The sequence below is a fragment of the Alternaria dauci genome, chromosome 3 (assembly GCF_042100115.1).
Source record: "Alternaria dauci strain A2016 chromosome 3, whole genome shotgun sequence".
Classification (NCBI taxonomy): domain Eukaryota; kingdom Fungi; phylum Ascomycota; class Dothideomycetes; order Pleosporales; family Pleosporaceae; genus Alternaria; species Alternaria dauci.
Genome location: NC_091274.1, coordinates 56,675 through 74,497, shown reverse-complemented (window position 1 = coordinate 74,497; position 17,823 = coordinate 56,675). Strand labels below are relative to the sequence as shown.

At 51.4% G+C, this 17,823-nt stretch overlaps 7 protein-coding genes across 7 annotated transcripts; 4 read left to right on the top strand and 3 right to left on the bottom strand.

Annotated features, from left to right (window-relative positions):
• Positions 1 to 1,166: 1,166 nt before the first annotated feature.
• ACET3X_003707 (uncharacterized protein) lies at positions 1,167 to 2,989 on the top strand (the record flags this gene model as incomplete). The annotated part of the gene is made up of 7 exons (XM_069449950.1): positions 1,167 to 1,245; positions 1,294 to 1,952; positions 2,001 to 2,155; positions 2,202 to 2,240; positions 2,290 to 2,312; positions 2,363 to 2,555; positions 2,614 to 2,989. 7 exons carry the CDS (start codon positions 1,167 to 1,169, stop codon positions 2,987 to 2,989), a joined length of 1,524 nt encoding a protein of 507 aa, XP_069307685.1.
• Positions 2,990 to 4,892: 1,903 nt separating this feature from the next.
• ACET3X_003706 (uncharacterized protein) lies at positions 4,893 to 6,314 on the top strand (the record flags this gene model as incomplete). Its single annotated transcript, XM_069449939.1, has 1 exon — positions 4,893 to 6,314. One exon carries the CDS (start codon positions 4,893 to 4,895, stop codon positions 6,312 to 6,314), a length of 1,422 nt encoding a protein of 473 aa, XP_069307684.1.
• A 158-nt stretch (positions 6,315 to 6,472) lies between these two features.
• On the bottom strand, positions 6,473 to 8,212 carry ACET3X_003705 (uncharacterized protein; the record flags this gene model as incomplete). Its single annotated transcript, XM_069449928.1, has 4 exons — positions 6,473 to 7,478; positions 7,531 to 7,951; positions 7,996 to 8,023; positions 8,081 to 8,212. The coding sequence occupies 4 exons, from the start codon at positions 8,210 to 8,212 to the stop codon at positions 6,473 to 6,475; spliced, it is 1,587 nt and encodes a 528-aa protein (XP_069307683.1).
• A 1,856-nt stretch (positions 8,213 to 10,068) lies between these two features.
• ACET3X_003704 (uncharacterized protein) lies at positions 10,069 to 10,442 on the bottom strand (the record flags this gene model as incomplete). Its single annotated transcript, XM_069450810.1, has 2 exons — positions 10,280 to 10,442; positions 10,069 to 10,221 (listed from the first exon to the last, which is right to left on the bottom strand). Exons 1-2 carry the CDS (start codon positions 10,385 to 10,387, stop codon positions 10,069 to 10,071), a joined length of 261 nt encoding a protein of 86 aa, XP_069307682.1. The 5' UTR covers positions 10,388 to 10,442.
• Positions 10,443 to 10,983: 541 nt separating this feature from the next.
• ACET3X_003703 (uncharacterized protein) lies at positions 10,984 to 11,289 on the bottom strand (the record flags this gene model as incomplete). The annotated part of the gene is made up of 2 exons (XM_069450699.1): positions 10,984 to 11,127; positions 11,182 to 11,289. The coding sequence occupies 2 exons, from the start codon at positions 11,287 to 11,289 to the stop codon at positions 10,984 to 10,986; spliced, it is 252 nt and encodes an 83-aa protein (XP_069307681.1).
• A 954-nt stretch (positions 11,290 to 12,243) lies between these two features.
• ACET3X_003702 (uncharacterized protein) lies at positions 12,244 to 12,600 on the top strand (the record flags this gene model as incomplete). The annotated part of the gene is made up of 2 exons (XM_069450590.1): positions 12,244 to 12,357; positions 12,424 to 12,600. 2 exons carry the CDS (start codon positions 12,244 to 12,246, stop codon positions 12,598 to 12,600), a joined length of 291 nt encoding a protein of 96 aa, XP_069307680.1.
• Positions 12,601 to 16,552: 3,952 nt separating this feature from the next.
• On the top strand, positions 16,553 to 17,725 carry ACET3X_003701 (uncharacterized protein; the record flags this gene model as incomplete). Its single annotated transcript, XM_069450479.1, has 2 exons — positions 16,553 to 17,050; positions 17,099 to 17,725. The coding sequence occupies 2 exons, from the start codon at positions 16,553 to 16,555 to the stop codon at positions 17,723 to 17,725; spliced, it is 1,125 nt and encodes a 374-aa protein (XP_069307679.1).
• Between the last annotated feature and the right edge of the window lie 98 nt (positions 17,726 to 17,823).

Here is a 17,823-nt window from a genome sequence, read left to right as displayed (position 1 = left end):
GGACGCCTGGAAAACTTTCACCGATCGCAGGGTTGGCGAATCGCAGAACGAACCACGAAACGACACCGTTGGATCCACAGCAATCGCTACAATGCAAGAAACATCTCCAAGTTCGGCAACTATTGTGATACAGAACCTTCTCGACAACGATGTACAGATGTTGCAAACAGATCTCGAAAGATTCAGGGTGTCGATCTTGTCAGCACTCAGTCTCAACTACCTACAACCCTAGGCCAGGAGCGACACAAGTCTCTTGGCGTAAGACAGCCTATCGCCAATCTCAACGCGCATCTGTCCTATCGTCTTCATTCTCTCACCTCTGTATTTACTCTTCGTTCGGACGCCACAAGGCCTGTTAATCAGACGGAGGGCAGCTCTGGACCTATCCTCACCCTGATGAACAAGGCTATCATAGACGAGGCACAAAGTGTGCGATACATCCACAAGGGAGTTGAGATTATGTCGAGCAGTAAGCATGGCGGACTCACTAACGACCAGAATTAGATAGGCAATCATACAGTCGTTTACGATGCTTCAGAACATAGCATCAAGGACTGCTGGACATCTCTGACGAACCCGTGAGAGCAATCCAGCTGCTGCACTGCGGCGAATTTGAACTCGCTACCGTTCAGAAAATAGCAAAGATGCAAGCCTTTCCTTTCCATGCATATACTTCCTACATTGGATTGGTTGATCGTAACAAACGGCGCATTGGCTATCGAACTGTTATACCGCCGGATTCTACCTCGCGCCTTGGCACAACAACCAGACCGGTACCGCATCTGGTCATGATCAGCGAGAACTTCCCACCGCCGTATAGCGTTATCCCGAAAATCAGCTTCTGACTTGCGGTTTGCGATTCGTGCCGCCTTTTAAGAAAATGCTGCGTGTTGCGCGAGCCTCGTCCGCTACTGATCAAGCTCAGTGTTTCCCCGCAACGAAAGGTAACGCTATACGCCTAGATCTCATATCAGACCACAAGCATGTTTTTATATTGGAATATGCTTTTCTTTATCGCTTTCTCCATATTGTCAACTACCCATCTGGGCGAAGCCCAAGATGACGGCATTGATATCGTTCGAGACAGATGCACAAGGTGGCATCACGCTGGTTCGTCGGAAATCTTTGGACTCTTGTTCATTTTCCCCTAACCCAATCACTTAGCAATGCTGAGAAACGACTCGTTGTTTGTCGACGGTGGAGTGCAGATCTCGCGCAAGAACGGCACGACTTGGCTAGGGTTTAGTAGGTCCCGTACTCCTTGGGCCGATGATGAACTTACCATGGGCACAGGCAAATACATCTTCGAGATTGATATGAGCACATCGTGGGATGCGACCACAAACTTCACCGAGAAGAGAATAGGGCGGTTCGGCAACTCTGCCATGAATGCCAACCCGCCAAACATGGTACGAGGCGCCCTCTACCGCGGTCTTGTGAACAACCGTCGCCTGTTCACATTTGGAGGATCCACATTCCTCGCGAACAAGAGCGACCCAGATTGGAAACTACCAGCTTCGGACGACTACTCGTTGTGGTCTTACGACACCGAGTCTATGTTATGGGCCCAATATGACTTGACACATGCGGTCCCTCGGCGCCCGAATTGGGGCGCCAATGCTGAGGCCTGGCCACTTGGCCTTGCGTTCTATCTCAACGGTATGGTTGACAAAGGTTCGTCGATTGCGGCGTACACAATGACAGAATACATAAACGGCACGCTACAGAACGATACGGATGACCACATTACTTATGTACAAGGATTGAATGTCATTAATATGGATACTCAGGTCGCGAGGAATGTACCGACGGATTCTCTTGGTGCTCCCCGGATAGCTGGTGGCTTGGTGTGGGGTAGCCGGATCGGCAAGTCTAGAAACGGTACGCTCGTGGCGATGGGTGGTATGCGCAGCGCGAACCAAAGGATCGACACGTTCCGTAACGGCATCTTGGTAGCTGATGGCTTCGAGAATCATTCATGTGAATACTGACTTTACTAGATCGACTTCGCGACCGTATCCTTGTGCGATACATTCCACGAGACAGATGTGAGATGGTATAATCAATCCACAACAGGCGATATACCTCCACCCCGAATCGACTTTTGCACTATGCCCTCGATGAAGTACGCCGAAGATAACTCGAGTAGCAACATGTACATTGAATCGTTCCATCGTTTCAGATTCCGCTAAACCGCTTAGTTATATCTACGGCGGATACGACCCGATGCAAGCCATCATGTACGACGACGTATATGTCCTCTCCCTCCCTTCATTTACATGGACAAAGGTCTACTCCGGCGATCACCCTAGGTTTGGCCATACGTGCCATTACGCTGGTGTGCGGCATATGATCAGGATAGGCGGCTCGCTAGATGCAGGCACTTACTCAATTGAGACGACGGGCCAACCTCTCGTTCTCAACACACTCAAATGCGATGAGCAGGCTGGTGTCGCTCTATTCGATCTAAGTGAATGCACCTGGGGCTCCTCCTTCGATACCCATGCGCCCGCGTTTGAACTACCTACCAAGGTTGTGGAGAAGATTGGCGGAACGTGAGTATCCACACTCCACCTGAATCTATTTACATCATTTCGGTCTGACATGTGCTAGGAGAACCGGTGGCGCTGCTGTAGTAGAGCCTTCCGGCGGCTTTGCTCATCTAGCCATCTCTGCGATGTTCAATCCGCCTGCCGCGACGAGCATACTAACCCAGGCTAATACCACCGATACCGTGCAGATCGCCGGGGCTGTGGTCGGAGCTGTCGCAGGGTCTTCAATCCTGGTGATTTTATTGGTTTGGGTCATGGTGAAGAGAAGGAAAGCTCAGCGATCCGCCGAACCGCACACAGCTTTGGCCCAAGACAAAGAAGAAGTCTCCAGTACTATACATGAACTCCCTGCGGTTTCGAGGCATGTGGAGGCTGATGGACAGCGCCATATCGCTGAATTGGGCGGTGAGACTGGCAGTTTCGGAGGAAGAACCTGACAAGCGGTCGAATTTCACGATCGGCGTGAGTAAGAGTGGAGTCAGGACACGCACTCAAGGTCTTTTGGGTCACCGCTTTGTCTATCGTCGTTTGTGTAGCCTTGTCTTGATTGGCTCTTCGCAGCCTGGTACATCACTTGGTAGAGGGCATCAGGGGTATCGGTGCTTACGTCTGATGGATCCAGCCTTATTCTGGTTAGTAATCCCGTAATACGACTGACAGTGAAGTGATAGCCATGACTATAAAGATTCTCGTCTCTGTCTTCCAATTTCTCCCCAATACGCAGCCATATATCAACCCAATCTCCTCTTCATCGTCACACTTTGCCTCGGTTACCAAAGTTTACTCGGCAAATCTTGGCATTCTTCGCTTCAACACATCACTCCCTTCGTCAAAGCGCAGAACGCTTCGCCTCAGACCTTGTTTCCAACGTCGCTACGTTCACTCACGATCCGCCAATACCACGCACCATGCAGCTCACCACCACACTTCTCCTGGCAGCCGCCGCCGCGGTTTCAGTCAACGCTCAGGCAATGTCCAGTTTCGGTGGTTGTCAATACGTCAAGTACAACCTGAACCAGATTCGATGCGATCCAGACCCGTGCGGCGACTTCGATTGTGTCGCACCGTGCTCCCGTGCTGGTCAAAACGAAGATAAGAATTTCTTTCGATCTGTTAGTAACAGACCCGCGAACACGAACCTATGTATTTGTACTTGTTACCTTGCATAGATTTTCTTACAGGGTACGGGCATCGAAACGGACGGGTGGTAAAGGAGGCGGAGGAAATAACGGGACACAAGAGTTAAGCGTGGACTTGGTTATAGAAAAGGAAAGATGCATCCCGATGGAATTTGATAAGAGGGCCTCGGAGAAGACTTGTGAGAAACTACATACTAGGAGAGCTAAAGGTTTCACGCAACTGTTAAACCTAGATACCTACTTTCTCGCGTAGATGCTTATGAATGTCTGTCCCGCAACACCTCTAACAAAACAACAGGGGATATATTACTGTTTGCATCTTCCAGCGTGTAGAGACGCCTTTAAGTGTTCTGATAGTTGCCTGTTTTCTTGCGATGATTATTAGGTGCTCAATCTTCACCTGACTAATGCAAACAGTACTGGACTACACAAGGTTCTCGGGCATATAACTCCCCTATAGGAATACGTGCGATGCTTCGCCCCAATGCTATCCCTTTGCTAATTCCAGAATTATCCAGCGCGTCTAGCGAGCTTATAGGATGATATCAGAATCTTGCAACGACATAAGGATTTCAGCATGTCAGAATTTTCATGCAAGGTCCGTACGCTATCCTACCTAGGCAGGATATTTCAAGTTCCGGGCTAGGACCGGAGTCGGCGTTGGGCGTTAGGCACAAAATCAGGATACGTGACGCGTCAACACGTGAACTCGCGCTTCGGACCGACTCAGACGTCATCATTCTCTTTCCTTGAAACCCACAAATACGCTACTCTTCTTGTCTTGAGTATAGCGTTATGGTGGCGGCAGGGCAGTCATGCAGTCGCGCCACAAGGTTGTTGCTACGGCAAATAGGTGAGTCTGACTGGCTGGATCTGGGGGAGTAGCAGAGTTGCCGCGAATCAAGATCATGTTTTCTGGATGACTCAGTCACTCTAGCAGCCCACCGCGGGTCGCTTGCGACGCATGGCTGAATACTGTATCCTAGCACCTCGTCGGAACGATGACAAAATTACCGCATGGGGCTATGTCGGATACTCACAAGGGCGCAGGATAATCATGGTCTACGTAGGCCTAGCGTTGCATGGAGTTGACTGCTCTTTGTCACCAGCAGCATGCATTTAAGGATCACTGGCGACGTTGCACCTTTGACATAACACTCTCTATTAGCTGCCCCCAAACGCCTTGCAGACTACAACAATCATGACCACTACATACAAGACAGTGCGTTCTTGGTTCGGGATTCCCTACGCCACCGCGAAACGATTCCAACGACCCTTCCTACTGCCTTTCAACCAAACCCGATCCTATGATCAGCTTGGCCCTGCGCCGATGCAGGCCGGCGACACCAGCTGGCTCAATGCTGAGAAGAGCCTCAGTGAGGACTACTTGAATCTGAATATTTGGGCACCCATACGGAAGAACAAAGATCTACTTCCTGTGATAGTCTACATCTTTGGTGGAGGCTTCGAAGTGGGTGCAAACAGCTCGGCAACATCAAATGGCTCCGGTCTTGCTCAGACTGGCCGCGCTATCTGTGTGTCCATCAACTACAGACTTGGCCCATTCGGCTGGCTGTCGCTCTCTCAATATGGGGGCGTTTTTGCGAACGCTACCAACCTCGGTCTACAAGACATGATTGTCGCACTGAAGTGGGTGCAGGAGAACATCGCGTATTTCGGTGGCGATCCCCAAAACGTTACTGTTGCCGGACACAGTGCCGGTGCCTATTCGACGATTGGCCTCCTCGCTGCTCCATCCGCTAGAGGTCTCTACAAGCGTCTTTCGGCATTCTCTGGCGGGGCCTCCCGTATCGTTCCAGCCTGGTGGGCGGAGGAACAAGCAGTAAAGTTCCTCGCCGCCCTCGACATTGCTAACGACCCCGAACAACTGCTGAACCTGGACCCAAAGGTTCTTGCTGAGACGCTCATCAAGGTCAGTGCTCGTGATATTGGTGACCGACACGGTATAGATAATACTACCATCGGCATTGTGGACGACCGCTTTCAACCTGGAGCCATTCTGGATAGTACACCGCTGGATGTGCTAATGTCAGGGGCATGCCGCGAAGTAGATATCATCTTCAGCACGGCGTCAAACGAGGCTGACTTGTGGGTTCTCAACGCGACCGAGAAGTTCGACCCGGGCAACATCCAGACCATAGTCGAAGAGCTCGTCGTAAAGTCGCGCATCCCAAGAAGCCGCGCCGAAAGAATCGTCGCTGCGTACAATGTCAATGGTCGCATCCCAGTCGAGGTGCGAGGGGCTCTCTTCACTGACTACTTCTTCACCCTGCCTGCTGCACGCGCAGCTCTTGCACATGCCGCCGCAGGTGGCAACGCACGCCTGCTTACGGTTGGACCTGTCGAGGGTGCACCCGCAGTGCACGGTACAGAGATGTACGGCATTGTCGGTCAGCAACGTCCTGATTGCAGTGCTCAGCAAGCTATACGGGACAACTTTGTTCGCGACGCCCTTCTTGACTTTGCTGGCGGCAACCACGATCGACTTTGGGAGACAGTCACCACGAAACCGATCTCACAAGGCATCGGCGAACTAAAATACGACCCCATTGCCCGTGCTCTTCAAGTGCTGGAAATCTTTGAGCATGTTGTGCGAACATAGCTGTTAGATTAGCTAGCTGGTCTTGACCGTTAGAGAACCTTGACAAAACCTGTCATAAATGAATGTATTTCACTCACAAGTGCTACACGTCAAGCAGTACGATGAGGTATTCTTCCAATAGCACACATGTCATTCCTCCAATTTTTTGCTGACAAACTTTAAGACATCCCCCGGGCTGTGACTTTGCAAGGAAAGCCGTGGACCGGGTGCGCTGCTCCCTGCGGTACCTGGTAAGCTCTCTCCTCAAAAACCGTCTTGACACCAGACGAAGGATGAAGCCGATCCCACTCTTCATACTGATCATGTACGTCGAATTCGCGAACTGTCATTGCCAAAGTGATCTTGATGTCCAACATCGCAAGCGTTTGGCCAACGCAGTTCCTTGGGCCAGCTTCAAATGGCCGCCAACCTCCCTTCGGTGAGTACAATGGATGGCCAGGCTCAACAAGCCAGCGCTCCGGCAAAAATGTGTGAGGCTCGGGCCAGTACTTTGGATTCCGCTGTATCGCTCCGTGTAAGATCCAGATGTTGATGTCCTCTGTAGGGTATTTGTTTCCATTCCTGCCACGTAAGAAGACACCTGGAAGCCCGCCTCTCATGCCGGCGGCTGGTGGAAAAAGTCGGAGAGTCTCTTTGATGATAGCAGTGGTGTATGGAAGTTGATTGATACGCTCTGGACGCTGCTTCAGTACGGCACTAGCTGTGTCGATGCCGTGTCCAAAGACCTCATCGAGCTCTGCGCGGACTTTAGCCAGTACCTCTGGATGCTTGGACAGCATATAGAGGCTGTACACGATTGTCGCAGCGGTCGAGTCGTGCCCAGCGAACAGGAACAACCGGATCTGGATAGTCGCCCACTTCTTGAAGTCGGCATCCATTTTTGCCGCAGCCTTGCGCTCAGCCATGTACGCTGCTATTGTGATGTTCATGATGGAATTTCCACGGTTTTTGGGCTCGTTGGTCCTCCAATCTTCGTATTGCTTGTCCAGCTCAGTGCTGATGTAGCGATCCATAATCTGGCCGTTGCGCCACTCAGTCAAGGGCCGCATCGGGTTCCAGCGTTTGAATGGGTTCAACTCTTCATCCTGACAATGCCATTCGATGGAACTTCGCATGGCGGCCGCAAGGTCATTGTGGCTGGTCATAGAGTGAAGGCGGGTATTGCTCATGCATATCAGCACGAGATCAAAATTTCAAGACACGACAATGAACTCACATGGTGATGGCACCAATCACGTCCATCATGTAGTCGCACGTCAATCTGTCCAGCGAGAATGTATCTCCCATCTTTGCGTGCTCTCTCAGCAGCTTCACATAGACCTCAGCTTCCTCGATGATGTGCGGCGTGCTGCCAAGCACGACCCTTTCACTAAAGCCCGGATTGAAAAGAGCTCTTGAGCGCTTCCATTCTGCGCCGTTCATATCAAATAGATTGGGGCCACCCGCAAAGGGTGCAAAGAATGGAATGAGAATCGCAGGCTTTGGAAGATCATATTCTTGGCATGCTTGTGTCGCTAGCTCTGGCGAGGTGATTACCAGGAGGGGACTGGTAAAAGGCCAGAGATCGACGTAGAAACAATTATCGAAGTCCTTGAAGTCATAAGATAGTAGTGTGAATGCATCAGATTGTTGGGAGCCTTTGGAAACTTCTCGAGGAGTCCTGGTAACACTTTAAGGTTACCGGCTGCGAAGTCCCACGGGGGTATCAGCTATGACATGTATCGAGTCAGCTAAGAACATCTGCGGTCATCAAGCGGGTTACATACCATTCTTTGCTTCTTGAGCTTGTAGAAGATCATGCGCATCTTCACCAGCTTGAATGTGAAGACGATCATAGCAGCAGCCGCTGCAGACAACGCAACCTGCCATGCTATACGGTAGAGCTCAACTGATATCATCGCGTGCGCCCTTCTTGCGGATTCCGAAACAGATCCTATTCGTCCGGTTGTTGATGGCAGGAACTTGTGACCAGCGTGCTGCTACGCGTGCTCCAATGACACTGCCAGTACACTGTGCTATATGAAGATCAAATGCTTATCTTCGCAAACAAGGCATGGTAAGGTAGATTTTGCGGAATGTTTAACAGTGTGTTTGTGATGAGTTCAGGGGTGGCACGCCTGACGTTGGCGGCCTGATGCTGACTCATCAGAGTGCGCGGGGGACACAGGGATCACGACCTCGGGAGCGTGGTTGACTGCTGGCAATTTCTGCATCACCTCATCGCTCCGCGTCCTCCACTCCGACATGAAGCTTCGCCGGCTACAGCGTTCGCTTCACGCATCCTTCGATGATCTCTGAATATGCTGTATTTGAGCTTCTCCCACGTGCGACTAGCTCTGCCTTGTCCGCGTCACTCGTATCGAGAAAGCCAACACCCGATCGGCGCAACCAAAGAAGACATCGACGTGATAACAGTGAACAGGCGACTTGACAGACCTCGCGCGACGTGATTCAAGAAATATCCCGTTACGCTGAATATCCCTAGTAGGTTAGATCGGCGAAATTCGTCATGCTGTGAATATCAGCTCACCAGCCATCGAATGGAAGCAAACACCATCAACATCTTTATCATGCCCTCAACCAAAGCCAGGAACGCCCCCTTGTTTTGCGCCAGGATACGGGCGCCTTACAACACCGAGCAATACGCCGCCTAAGCTAAGTGCTAACCCCTTTGCAGCTAGCTTGCACCTGCTCCTGCAACCGTAATCTCGTTTCTCCGCTTGGCGGGATCATCACGTGTCGCATACGACAGAAAATCCCATAAACCATTGTCCAGGTTGTAAGACAGAGCGACTGGTGCTTCGGTACTGGTAGCCGTCTGATCACTGACGTCATGTGCGGCAGCGCTGACTACCCGGCACCCACGACCGCCTTTAGCTCTTCATGCTGCGATGTTGTCACGGAGAGCAGTTGATCCCTGTCAGTTCGAAGTCTTCTCGAAGTTGTGAATCATATCGCCTTCGCAAAGCCCCATTCGAGAAGAACCTTGACGATCTTCAGCACGGTGAGCTCTTACTAAAACGTCCCTTCGGTGGTTCGGCGTTATTGCTCACAGGGATTGTTAGAACTTGGAAATAGTAGCGCCCGAAGCAAGTGTAGCGGTCCGTTTAGGGGAAAACAACTGCCGTTAGCCGTTAGCCGTACGTTGAGAGTCTTCTCCTAGCGTATTTGGACACAATGTTGCGGGGACTCTGTAAAGCGCGCGAACGAGGTGGCACTAGAAAATGACAGTGTGGTTACCCTCCATTGCAATAGAATTCTTCCAATCTTCTGTACGGCAAACGTACTCTTGATTATTCGGCGGTAATGACTGATGCCGTTATGGGGTGTCGGTGAAGAAATGTTGAACGAGGTGTTAGTTTACTTCAAAGTGCTTTGTAGAGGTGCGTGCTGAGATTATTATCGGTCCTATGTACAAGCTGATCAGCATTGACAGATCATCAGGCAGCGTACAGAGCCTGGTGATGGGCCAAGCACTACTTTTCCAAAGTAGCCTCTAGAAGACAAAGTGATAACATGAATCGCGAAATGAAGGACAAGCAATTGATACGCGCTCAATAAGCCCCCGATGCTAAACCAACCAACTACAAGTTGTCCAAAAATGCCGCATCGCATTCCTTCTCCTGATTGGGCAAATTGTCGACATTTCTCCTGACGACCTGAAAAGGACTACTGCATGTCTTCCTCGGATGGAATCACAGACAGGGAACGCATTCGCAGGAGCTTTGTCGATGGCGGGAGTGCATTCCAGAACTTAGTAGATGAACGGTGGCTTGCACTGCTTGCGGAAGTTGGCGTTCCATGAGCTGACATTAGAAAATTTTCCGCCGGCGTTGCATTGTCCAGCGGTCGTGTTGTCCTTGGACGCCTTCAAGCACATCCTTGTGCAATCATTGGCTATGTTGTCCTACACCACAGTTGTCAGCAAATGATGCTTGAGTGTGAAGTGATAAATGATGACTTACAATAACACAGCAGTGACTGCTGTCTGGGTAGAGGCACTGGCAGTACGAAGCAGCAACGCTGCTTACGCCAGCAAAGAGTACGGTAACGATAGTTAGAAGGCGGACCATGTTGGGCGTTGATATGGACGGTGTAGTTGGATCGGGCTTTGCGATTGTATGATGGGTGATGTGATGATTGAAAGGCTTCGCAGAGCGGCAAGAATCCACGGTCTTTATAGAGTCCAGCGGACTAGGACACCACATCACACGAGTCATAAAAATATATGCGCGAATTCACGATGCGCTCTACGGGGGGGACGTGCATAGGTTAGATGAATTCCCGGTAGTAAGCTTACTGAGTCCACAAAAAACGCTTGTGTTCATTTAGAAAGGCTTATCGTCATGTGAACTACACGAGGCGTATGTCGTATCAGCAGAACAGGGGGGTCGAATTAGGCTATCAAACAGGTCGCAGTACTAGTCCACGATGCGAGTCGTGAGTGAGGTATACAAGGTGATTTATTGATTGTTATTTGTTCAAGTCATATATCGAGGACTTGGAGGAAATGTGGCTTATATGCATGCAAACTTTCGAATGAGGCTTCAGCATCTCAACAACTGAGGGAACCCAAAAGAAGGAGTATTATTGGCTATGATGCAAAGAAACGGTTCCCTAGTCTAGACTGCGCAAGGCACCCTAGCAAGCTCCTATGTACTACCTATCTTCAGATGCCCGAATCGACGCAGGCGCGGCGCCATTGTGCATGCCATCCGCCAACGTTCGAGTACTTGCCACCAGCGTTGCACTGCTTGTCCGAGTTTCCATTGTTTATGCACCTCTCCTCACAGTTCTTCCTGATGCCGTATTCCTAGTACGTTGTTAGATTTGGCTTCACTCGGGAGTCAGGCTATAGTTGACTTACAGTGACGCAGCAGTGGGAGCCATCCTGGAAGAGGCATTGGCAGTATCCGTCGGCGGCGACGGAAGTGACGGCGGCGAAGATAACCGCGAAGATGGAAAGGCGGACCATCTTTTCGGGATTCGAGATTGATAAAGCGTTGAGTGAGAGTAAGGACGGTGATTGAACTTGTGGGTACTGAGCTAACCTGACTGCGAGAGAAGGAAGATGCTGCGTTCGTGTCTTGGGTCTAGAGAGGATTGCTGTCGCTTTATACCGACGGCAAGCTCAAGTTCGTCTATCGCAAATGAATCCTTGTGGTCAGCTGAGTAGAACATTAGTCGTAGTGCTGACTTCATTAGCAAGGGGGCGCAGAAGACCACATGCGGTTGAGTCGCTGTGATGATTGTATGAGACACATTCCTACGCGTGTCTTCACGCCATACCCTTCAATACGAGCCCTGTTAGCTCAAACCAGTGCATAGATTATTAGACCGAGCAATGGACCGAATAAGGACGAACCAGCAAGGACCGAATAGGGAAGAGATTTTCAAACAGGATCAACAGTAGTAACAAGCAAAAGTAATGTAAGTGGATCACTTGATCAGCGAGTTCGTGATATCTGAAATGACGGCCGAAAATGAAGCGTGCTGTCTCCCATTCGTCATATTCCCTACGTTGGCCTGTGTTAGCGTATTTTCAATCCCTCGTGATCGACATGCTGTAGTTCTATACCCACAATAATTGTGCCGGTGGCCATGGTATACCGCGATCGCAACCTAGGAGATGCCCCTACAACGCATAGACTCATGTAAAAGCCCGGCGGTCTAGAGACACGATACGAGGCTGGACTGACTTGACTGCACTATTCGGCCGAAAATCCGTGACGGCTCCTTTATCTCTGCATACACGCACGAGCTCAAGCAAGTCCTAGTTGGAGTATCTCTTACCTCGACATGATAAATAGCAGAGCACCACCCGCTCTCTGAATGACATCCACCTCTCAATACAGCACCAAGTTCCTCAACTCAAATCCACTCTACTTTACAATCTTTTACCAATTCAAACCCTTCCACAACCGCTAAAATGGTTCGCATTCTGTCTCTCGCCACTCTGCTGATGGCCACCGCCATCACCACCCAGGCTGCCCAGTGGTGCCAGTGTCTCTTCCAAGATGACTCTCACTGCTGCGTTTACTCGGTGAGCAAGCCCTCAGGGAGATAAAGTGAAATATTGAATACTGATTGGGATATTCTCGTCCGTTAGGATGCCAAGATTGGCAATCTCGACTGCCAGCGCTGGTGCACCAACGCCCACCGCGCCGACGGTGCGACGAACCCCAACAACCCTCTCTCGGCCGGCACCGCCTGCAACGCTGGTGGAAAGTACAAGACTGTCAGTGGCTGGAATGCTCAGTTCCGCACCCCTTGCTACAAGCAGTAGAGTGCCGTCGACTCGATTCGGCAGCGGTTTTCGATGGATGGACGGCTCGAGGACAAGGGATTATGGCGGAGACGTGGTTGGAGCTATTAATTGTAGTGTGTAAATCAAGACGTGTAATATTGTGCATTTGGTCCAGCCCTGCGTGGCAGGTTGTGAAAAGAAGACAGTCTCAATAAAAGATCTGCACCACAAGACGTCGTGCTCGCCAGAGTTGCTTGTGTTGAATGTGCGTATTGCGATTGGTTACCAAACAAGCAGGGCCCACCCTACCCCGCGGAGACCGAGCGGCGACTAGCGTACTTGAGCCTCATGCTGACAGCTGAGTCATTCCACTTTCGTGCACGGTTTCTCGCCCACGTTCTCAAAGAAGCTTGCCCGAGGCGCCGAATTCCAGGTACGGTGATGTCGATCTCGATGCTGACGAGCGGAATCGCACAGGTCCACTCTGCACGGCATAAGAAGTGCCGGCCGCGCGGAACAGCCTGAACCCTGACCGGTCCGATCTCGTAATGAGCCTCTCGTGTTAGTCGACAGCAAGAATCTGCGCCACTCGTCACACTCTCGTGGAGAGCCTACGACTCAGGTAAATCGTGTATCTTACTGAATTCAATCACTGCAATAGTTCTCACCGGCCTCCGTCCTCTAGATCGTCCCGAGATTCGACCACAGCCTTCGTGTTTCGTGCCGTACAGCCGCGACCCTGGTTCTCCCAACCGTGGAGCGCTACTCGATCAGTTACAGGCGATATGCTGTGCCAGAATCTCGTGTTGTTCTGATAGGCGTCAGTGGGGTAGGGCGAGTTCGTTAGACGCTTCCTGCCGTCATCGCTTACACCAAACACAAGCTGCAGAAACTCCCAACTTGCCATCGAGTATTCCGACCGCACCAATGAGTAGTCGTCGGCCACACAGCTTGACTTCAGCAGCGCCTCCAGGAGATAGTTGAGCAGGTCAAGGTCTGTAGCTGCAAGGACCCGCAGGCAGATGAGTTTAAGCTGGTTACACGACGAGCTCTGCAACAAACACAATATGCAGTAGCTGTTAGTGCTTGATGATGCCGAAGATGCTGGTTTTTATCCACCCCCATCGAGTACCGCGATGCCCAGTGCAGCAGTACATGGCAGAGTGCTGTGAGTGCTGGTACGGCGGTGATCCAGAGGAACCCAGCGTAACAATCCTGAAGCTATACAATCCAACCGTTTTCTAAAGCACAACCCAATGATCATCGCCACACAACAGGCCTTCAATAAGAGGCATAAAGGCAAGTTTATACACTCGTATCATGAGAGCGACGGCAGAAAGACCAGCCTGCTGAACTGAGCAGCCGAACACCTCCGCCGCGACAATTTAGCTTGCGTCTTAGTTCTTATCACCTTGCAGATCTTGTTTGAGCACATACACAGCAGTCGTAAATTAGCTGCAGAACTACTGCCGCTAAGGAGCTCCTTTGACCGACAGGGGATTCAAGAAGCTCTACTCCCCAATCTACACAGCATCACAGACAACAACAATGTTGTTGATAATATTGTTAGATTGCGCGACTGCTCCATCAACAAAGCGACAGAGGAGGTAAACACTTTTGAGAGACACAACCTAGTACAGCTCACTCCACGCACATGGCTGGGAAACCCGGGTCAACTTCACAGGTGGCAGTACCGCTATAGTCCTCAACTTGCGGAGCATTGCTCACAGGAGAGGACGAGAATTGGCAGAAATGCCCGCTGTTGTTCCCGCATGCGATAGCAGCATTAGCACGGCGGCCTTGAACCAAGGAAGCGCTCAAGGAGTGGGTTCCATCACGATACAAATCTTTGTAGTACCCATGACGACGAAGAATAGCTGATGATACAGAGCATATGTCGACGCCATGGATAGAAGACAGAGATTAGAAACGAAGTGTTCAGGGAACAGAATGCGGAAGCGCCAGACAGCACTCAGGGCGCTAGCTTGGAAACGCTTTCAGCATACGCTCAATCTCAACAAGTCAAGGTATGCGCATTGTTCGACTCCGTGGCTGGCCTAGATACCACTTTAGCTGCGATGGCAGGCGTCGTATTGGGTCGTCGTGGAGATCATCCTAACTTTTCGCACCACCATCTGCCAGCTAACATCCAAAGCGCTTATCACGCCTTGTCGATCAACGAACATAGACATGACTTTCAGCCAATGCAATGGGCCAACAAACTCCCACATCGGGAATCGGTTCACACCTGGTTCTCGAGATTCCATTTCGACATTGTTGACGGTGCAAGCAATGGCAGTAGAAGCATCATTCCTGATCTGACACTCATATGAATGGTGAACCGTCTCCACCAAAAGGTCAGAATTCATATCGGACAGATGGAGGAGGTGAAAGAATGGAGGTGTCTCGAAGTGACGCCTGTTTACAGGGTCACAACATCCAAATCGTCCCATGCCAGCCTTCTCTTTGAGACTTCCACGCCCGAGTCACGTGATTTCCTTCTCCAGGCTTTGCGAAGAGTCCGCCGTATCAATGGCAAAGAAAGCTATTGGTTTTCTGGAAGCTGCTACAGCATCCCCAAATGATCCTTCGGCACGTTTATGTGATATGTAATGCCGGTGTGGCGGTAGTCGTAGATACTTCACATTCAGTTCCTTCTTCTCGACCAGCATACATGGGGCCAGGCAAATCATACCTGCTCCAGTCTATTTGTCATGCCAGATAGCCAGCCGTTCCGGACATTCCTATCTAGGTAGCATCGCATTGAGTTAATATTCAGCCTCTGTTCGGAATCTCGCAGCGGCCCTCCAGGTATATCGACCTGCACAACAACTTCAACCAAATCCAAGAGAGCCAAGGTGATGCTCCTCGCGAGGTTTCCTGCAGTCATTTGTTTAGAAGAAATCATTCTTAGACCAGTACCAGCTTTGGCAATCGTCTATCGTAGAGTCAACACAGTCAGAGCACGAATCGCTGCAAACATATCTGTCCGGTCGAGCACAGGTTCGCGATGCCACTGTACCATCGGCGATGAACAAACATTCCGGGATGTCTACATTCAACGTGGGTATCCTTTCACGTATGTCACCGGCCTCATTACAACATCTCCACGCTCCCTCCATCATTTCGGCCATCTTTCTCCGTCGCCTACCGATGTCGCCAGCTTTGATGGACCGTGTGTTGGAGGGCAGGCCGGGATTCTTTACCATGTACGCCACATCTAGTGCTTACGCATGGCCGCCAATCGCGAAAATTTCCACGCTATTACTTTCCACGAAGTCCCTGATAGCTGGGTGCGTGCGATGGCGATGCGGAGCCCTTGTCGAACCAACGTCTCAGCGCACGTGTGTTGTTGTTGTGGAATTCATTGGCCAAGGGTGTTGACTCGTCTGGTACTCTGCGCTTTGTTGTCATAGGGTTCACCGTCTTCTGGCTCTAGAACTGCTGTTCACGGGGGTTCTGCGGCGTATCGCGCCAATCACAGCGCGCTGACTCGCCTCTGTTGGGGAGCAACCATCATAGCCAATCGTCGTACGTATCATCGTACGACGTAATTAGCTTCGGCCCGAGCTTACCAGTAGCCTGAACATCAACACTGACGGATGCGCATCACCGCCAACGTGAAGAACGCTCTTCGATCTCCTGGAAGAGGCCTGACTCGTATCGCAATGATCATTGAGTTGTGCCTTGGAGAACGGTTGGATCGTTGAGGCTGTGATATTTTTTTTCGCTGAGACCTGTTGTCTGGGTCACTACTTTACGCGCATCACCACGCAGACAGTTTTCGCGTCGGCTCGGCACGCCTATCACATTCGTTGGAGATCCGCATGCAAAAGCTTGACGCCTTTTAGCTTCGAGCGCATGGGAAAACGCGGAGAAACCATGCCATCGCAACAATCACGATCCATCTTCTCCCCTCCCCACCTTCGACTTGATCACCACAAAGGATACCGCGCGCGACGACGCCAATTGCGCATACACGCGTGCAGCCATGACGGACGACCAGGAGAAGCGTGTCGCGGGGCGAGCGCGGGGAGTGTCCCTATCATCATTGCTGCACACGACGCCGCAGCTGGGAATGTGGCAGGCGACGGCGACGGCGATGGCTCAAGCGCCGAACCTGACCGAGCTGCGCGAACCTGAAGTCGGCGGCGCAAACATCACCTTTGATGCGCATGGCCATGCAACGCTCATTGCGAAGCCGGACGAAGATGGCGGGCTTACTCTGGTCAAATCGCAAACCAGAGTGCTCGACAGTCCAGCGACAGACGACTCTGTTCTACCAGCGGGAACAGACGAGAAGGCCCACAAGCATTCGCTCCGGCCCCATGGGCATGGGCTCCACCGCCGCCAGACGCTCAAGGAGAAGCACGCATCTCCACAAAAAGAACCATGGGGCGCGACCATCAAGAACGGCCTGAAAGCATTCTGGGTGTTCTTCCTCACGCCTTCCGGATTTTTGATCACGATCTATGGCCTCAACGTCGTGGTATGTTGTCTGCTGGCCCGTCGTTACATCGCACGCTGATATCCGCAGGCATGGGGCGCAATGCTCTTCTTCCTGCTCCTGAAAGCCGCCCCTGCCATGTGCCATGTGCGCGGCACCCAGATCTACGACTGCGACCATGACTACAGCCAGAACAAGATCTGGCTCGAGATCGACAGCCAGATCCTCAACGCCCTCTTCTGTGTCACCGGCTTTGGCCTCGCACCCTGGCGCTTCCGCGACTTCTACTGGGTGAAGCGCGCCGTCCACTTCCACGATCCGAACGCGATGCGCCGCCTCTTCAACCAGAATAAAGCGTGGTTCCGTCCACCCGCGTGGTTCACCGAAAGCGAAGGACGAGGTGGAGACAATCCCGAGCCCACGACGTTCACGGGCGTGAGAGCACCGCCAACGAGCATGTGGAAGTTGGCATTCACGGTGGATATGATGGTGCTGAACACACTGTTGCAGGCAGTGCTGTGTTTCTTCATGTGGGATTACAACCGCTTGAATCGTCCGACGTGGGCAACGGGCACGTTCATCGCGCTGGGATGCGGCGTCGCGATGTTCGCGGGTATCATGTCGTGGTGGGAGGGAAGGAAAGTCAAGAAGATTGAGGGCCCAGAGATCAAGATCGAGACGAAGTCCGAAGAGATAAGAAGAAGTAGCAAAGTATAACATCCTGAGTAAAGAGTGTATGGTACTCTATCATCAAGAGACATTTTATTGCAGCAAGGTGGCTTGAATCATCACGTATCACAGTGCAGTAGCTTCTG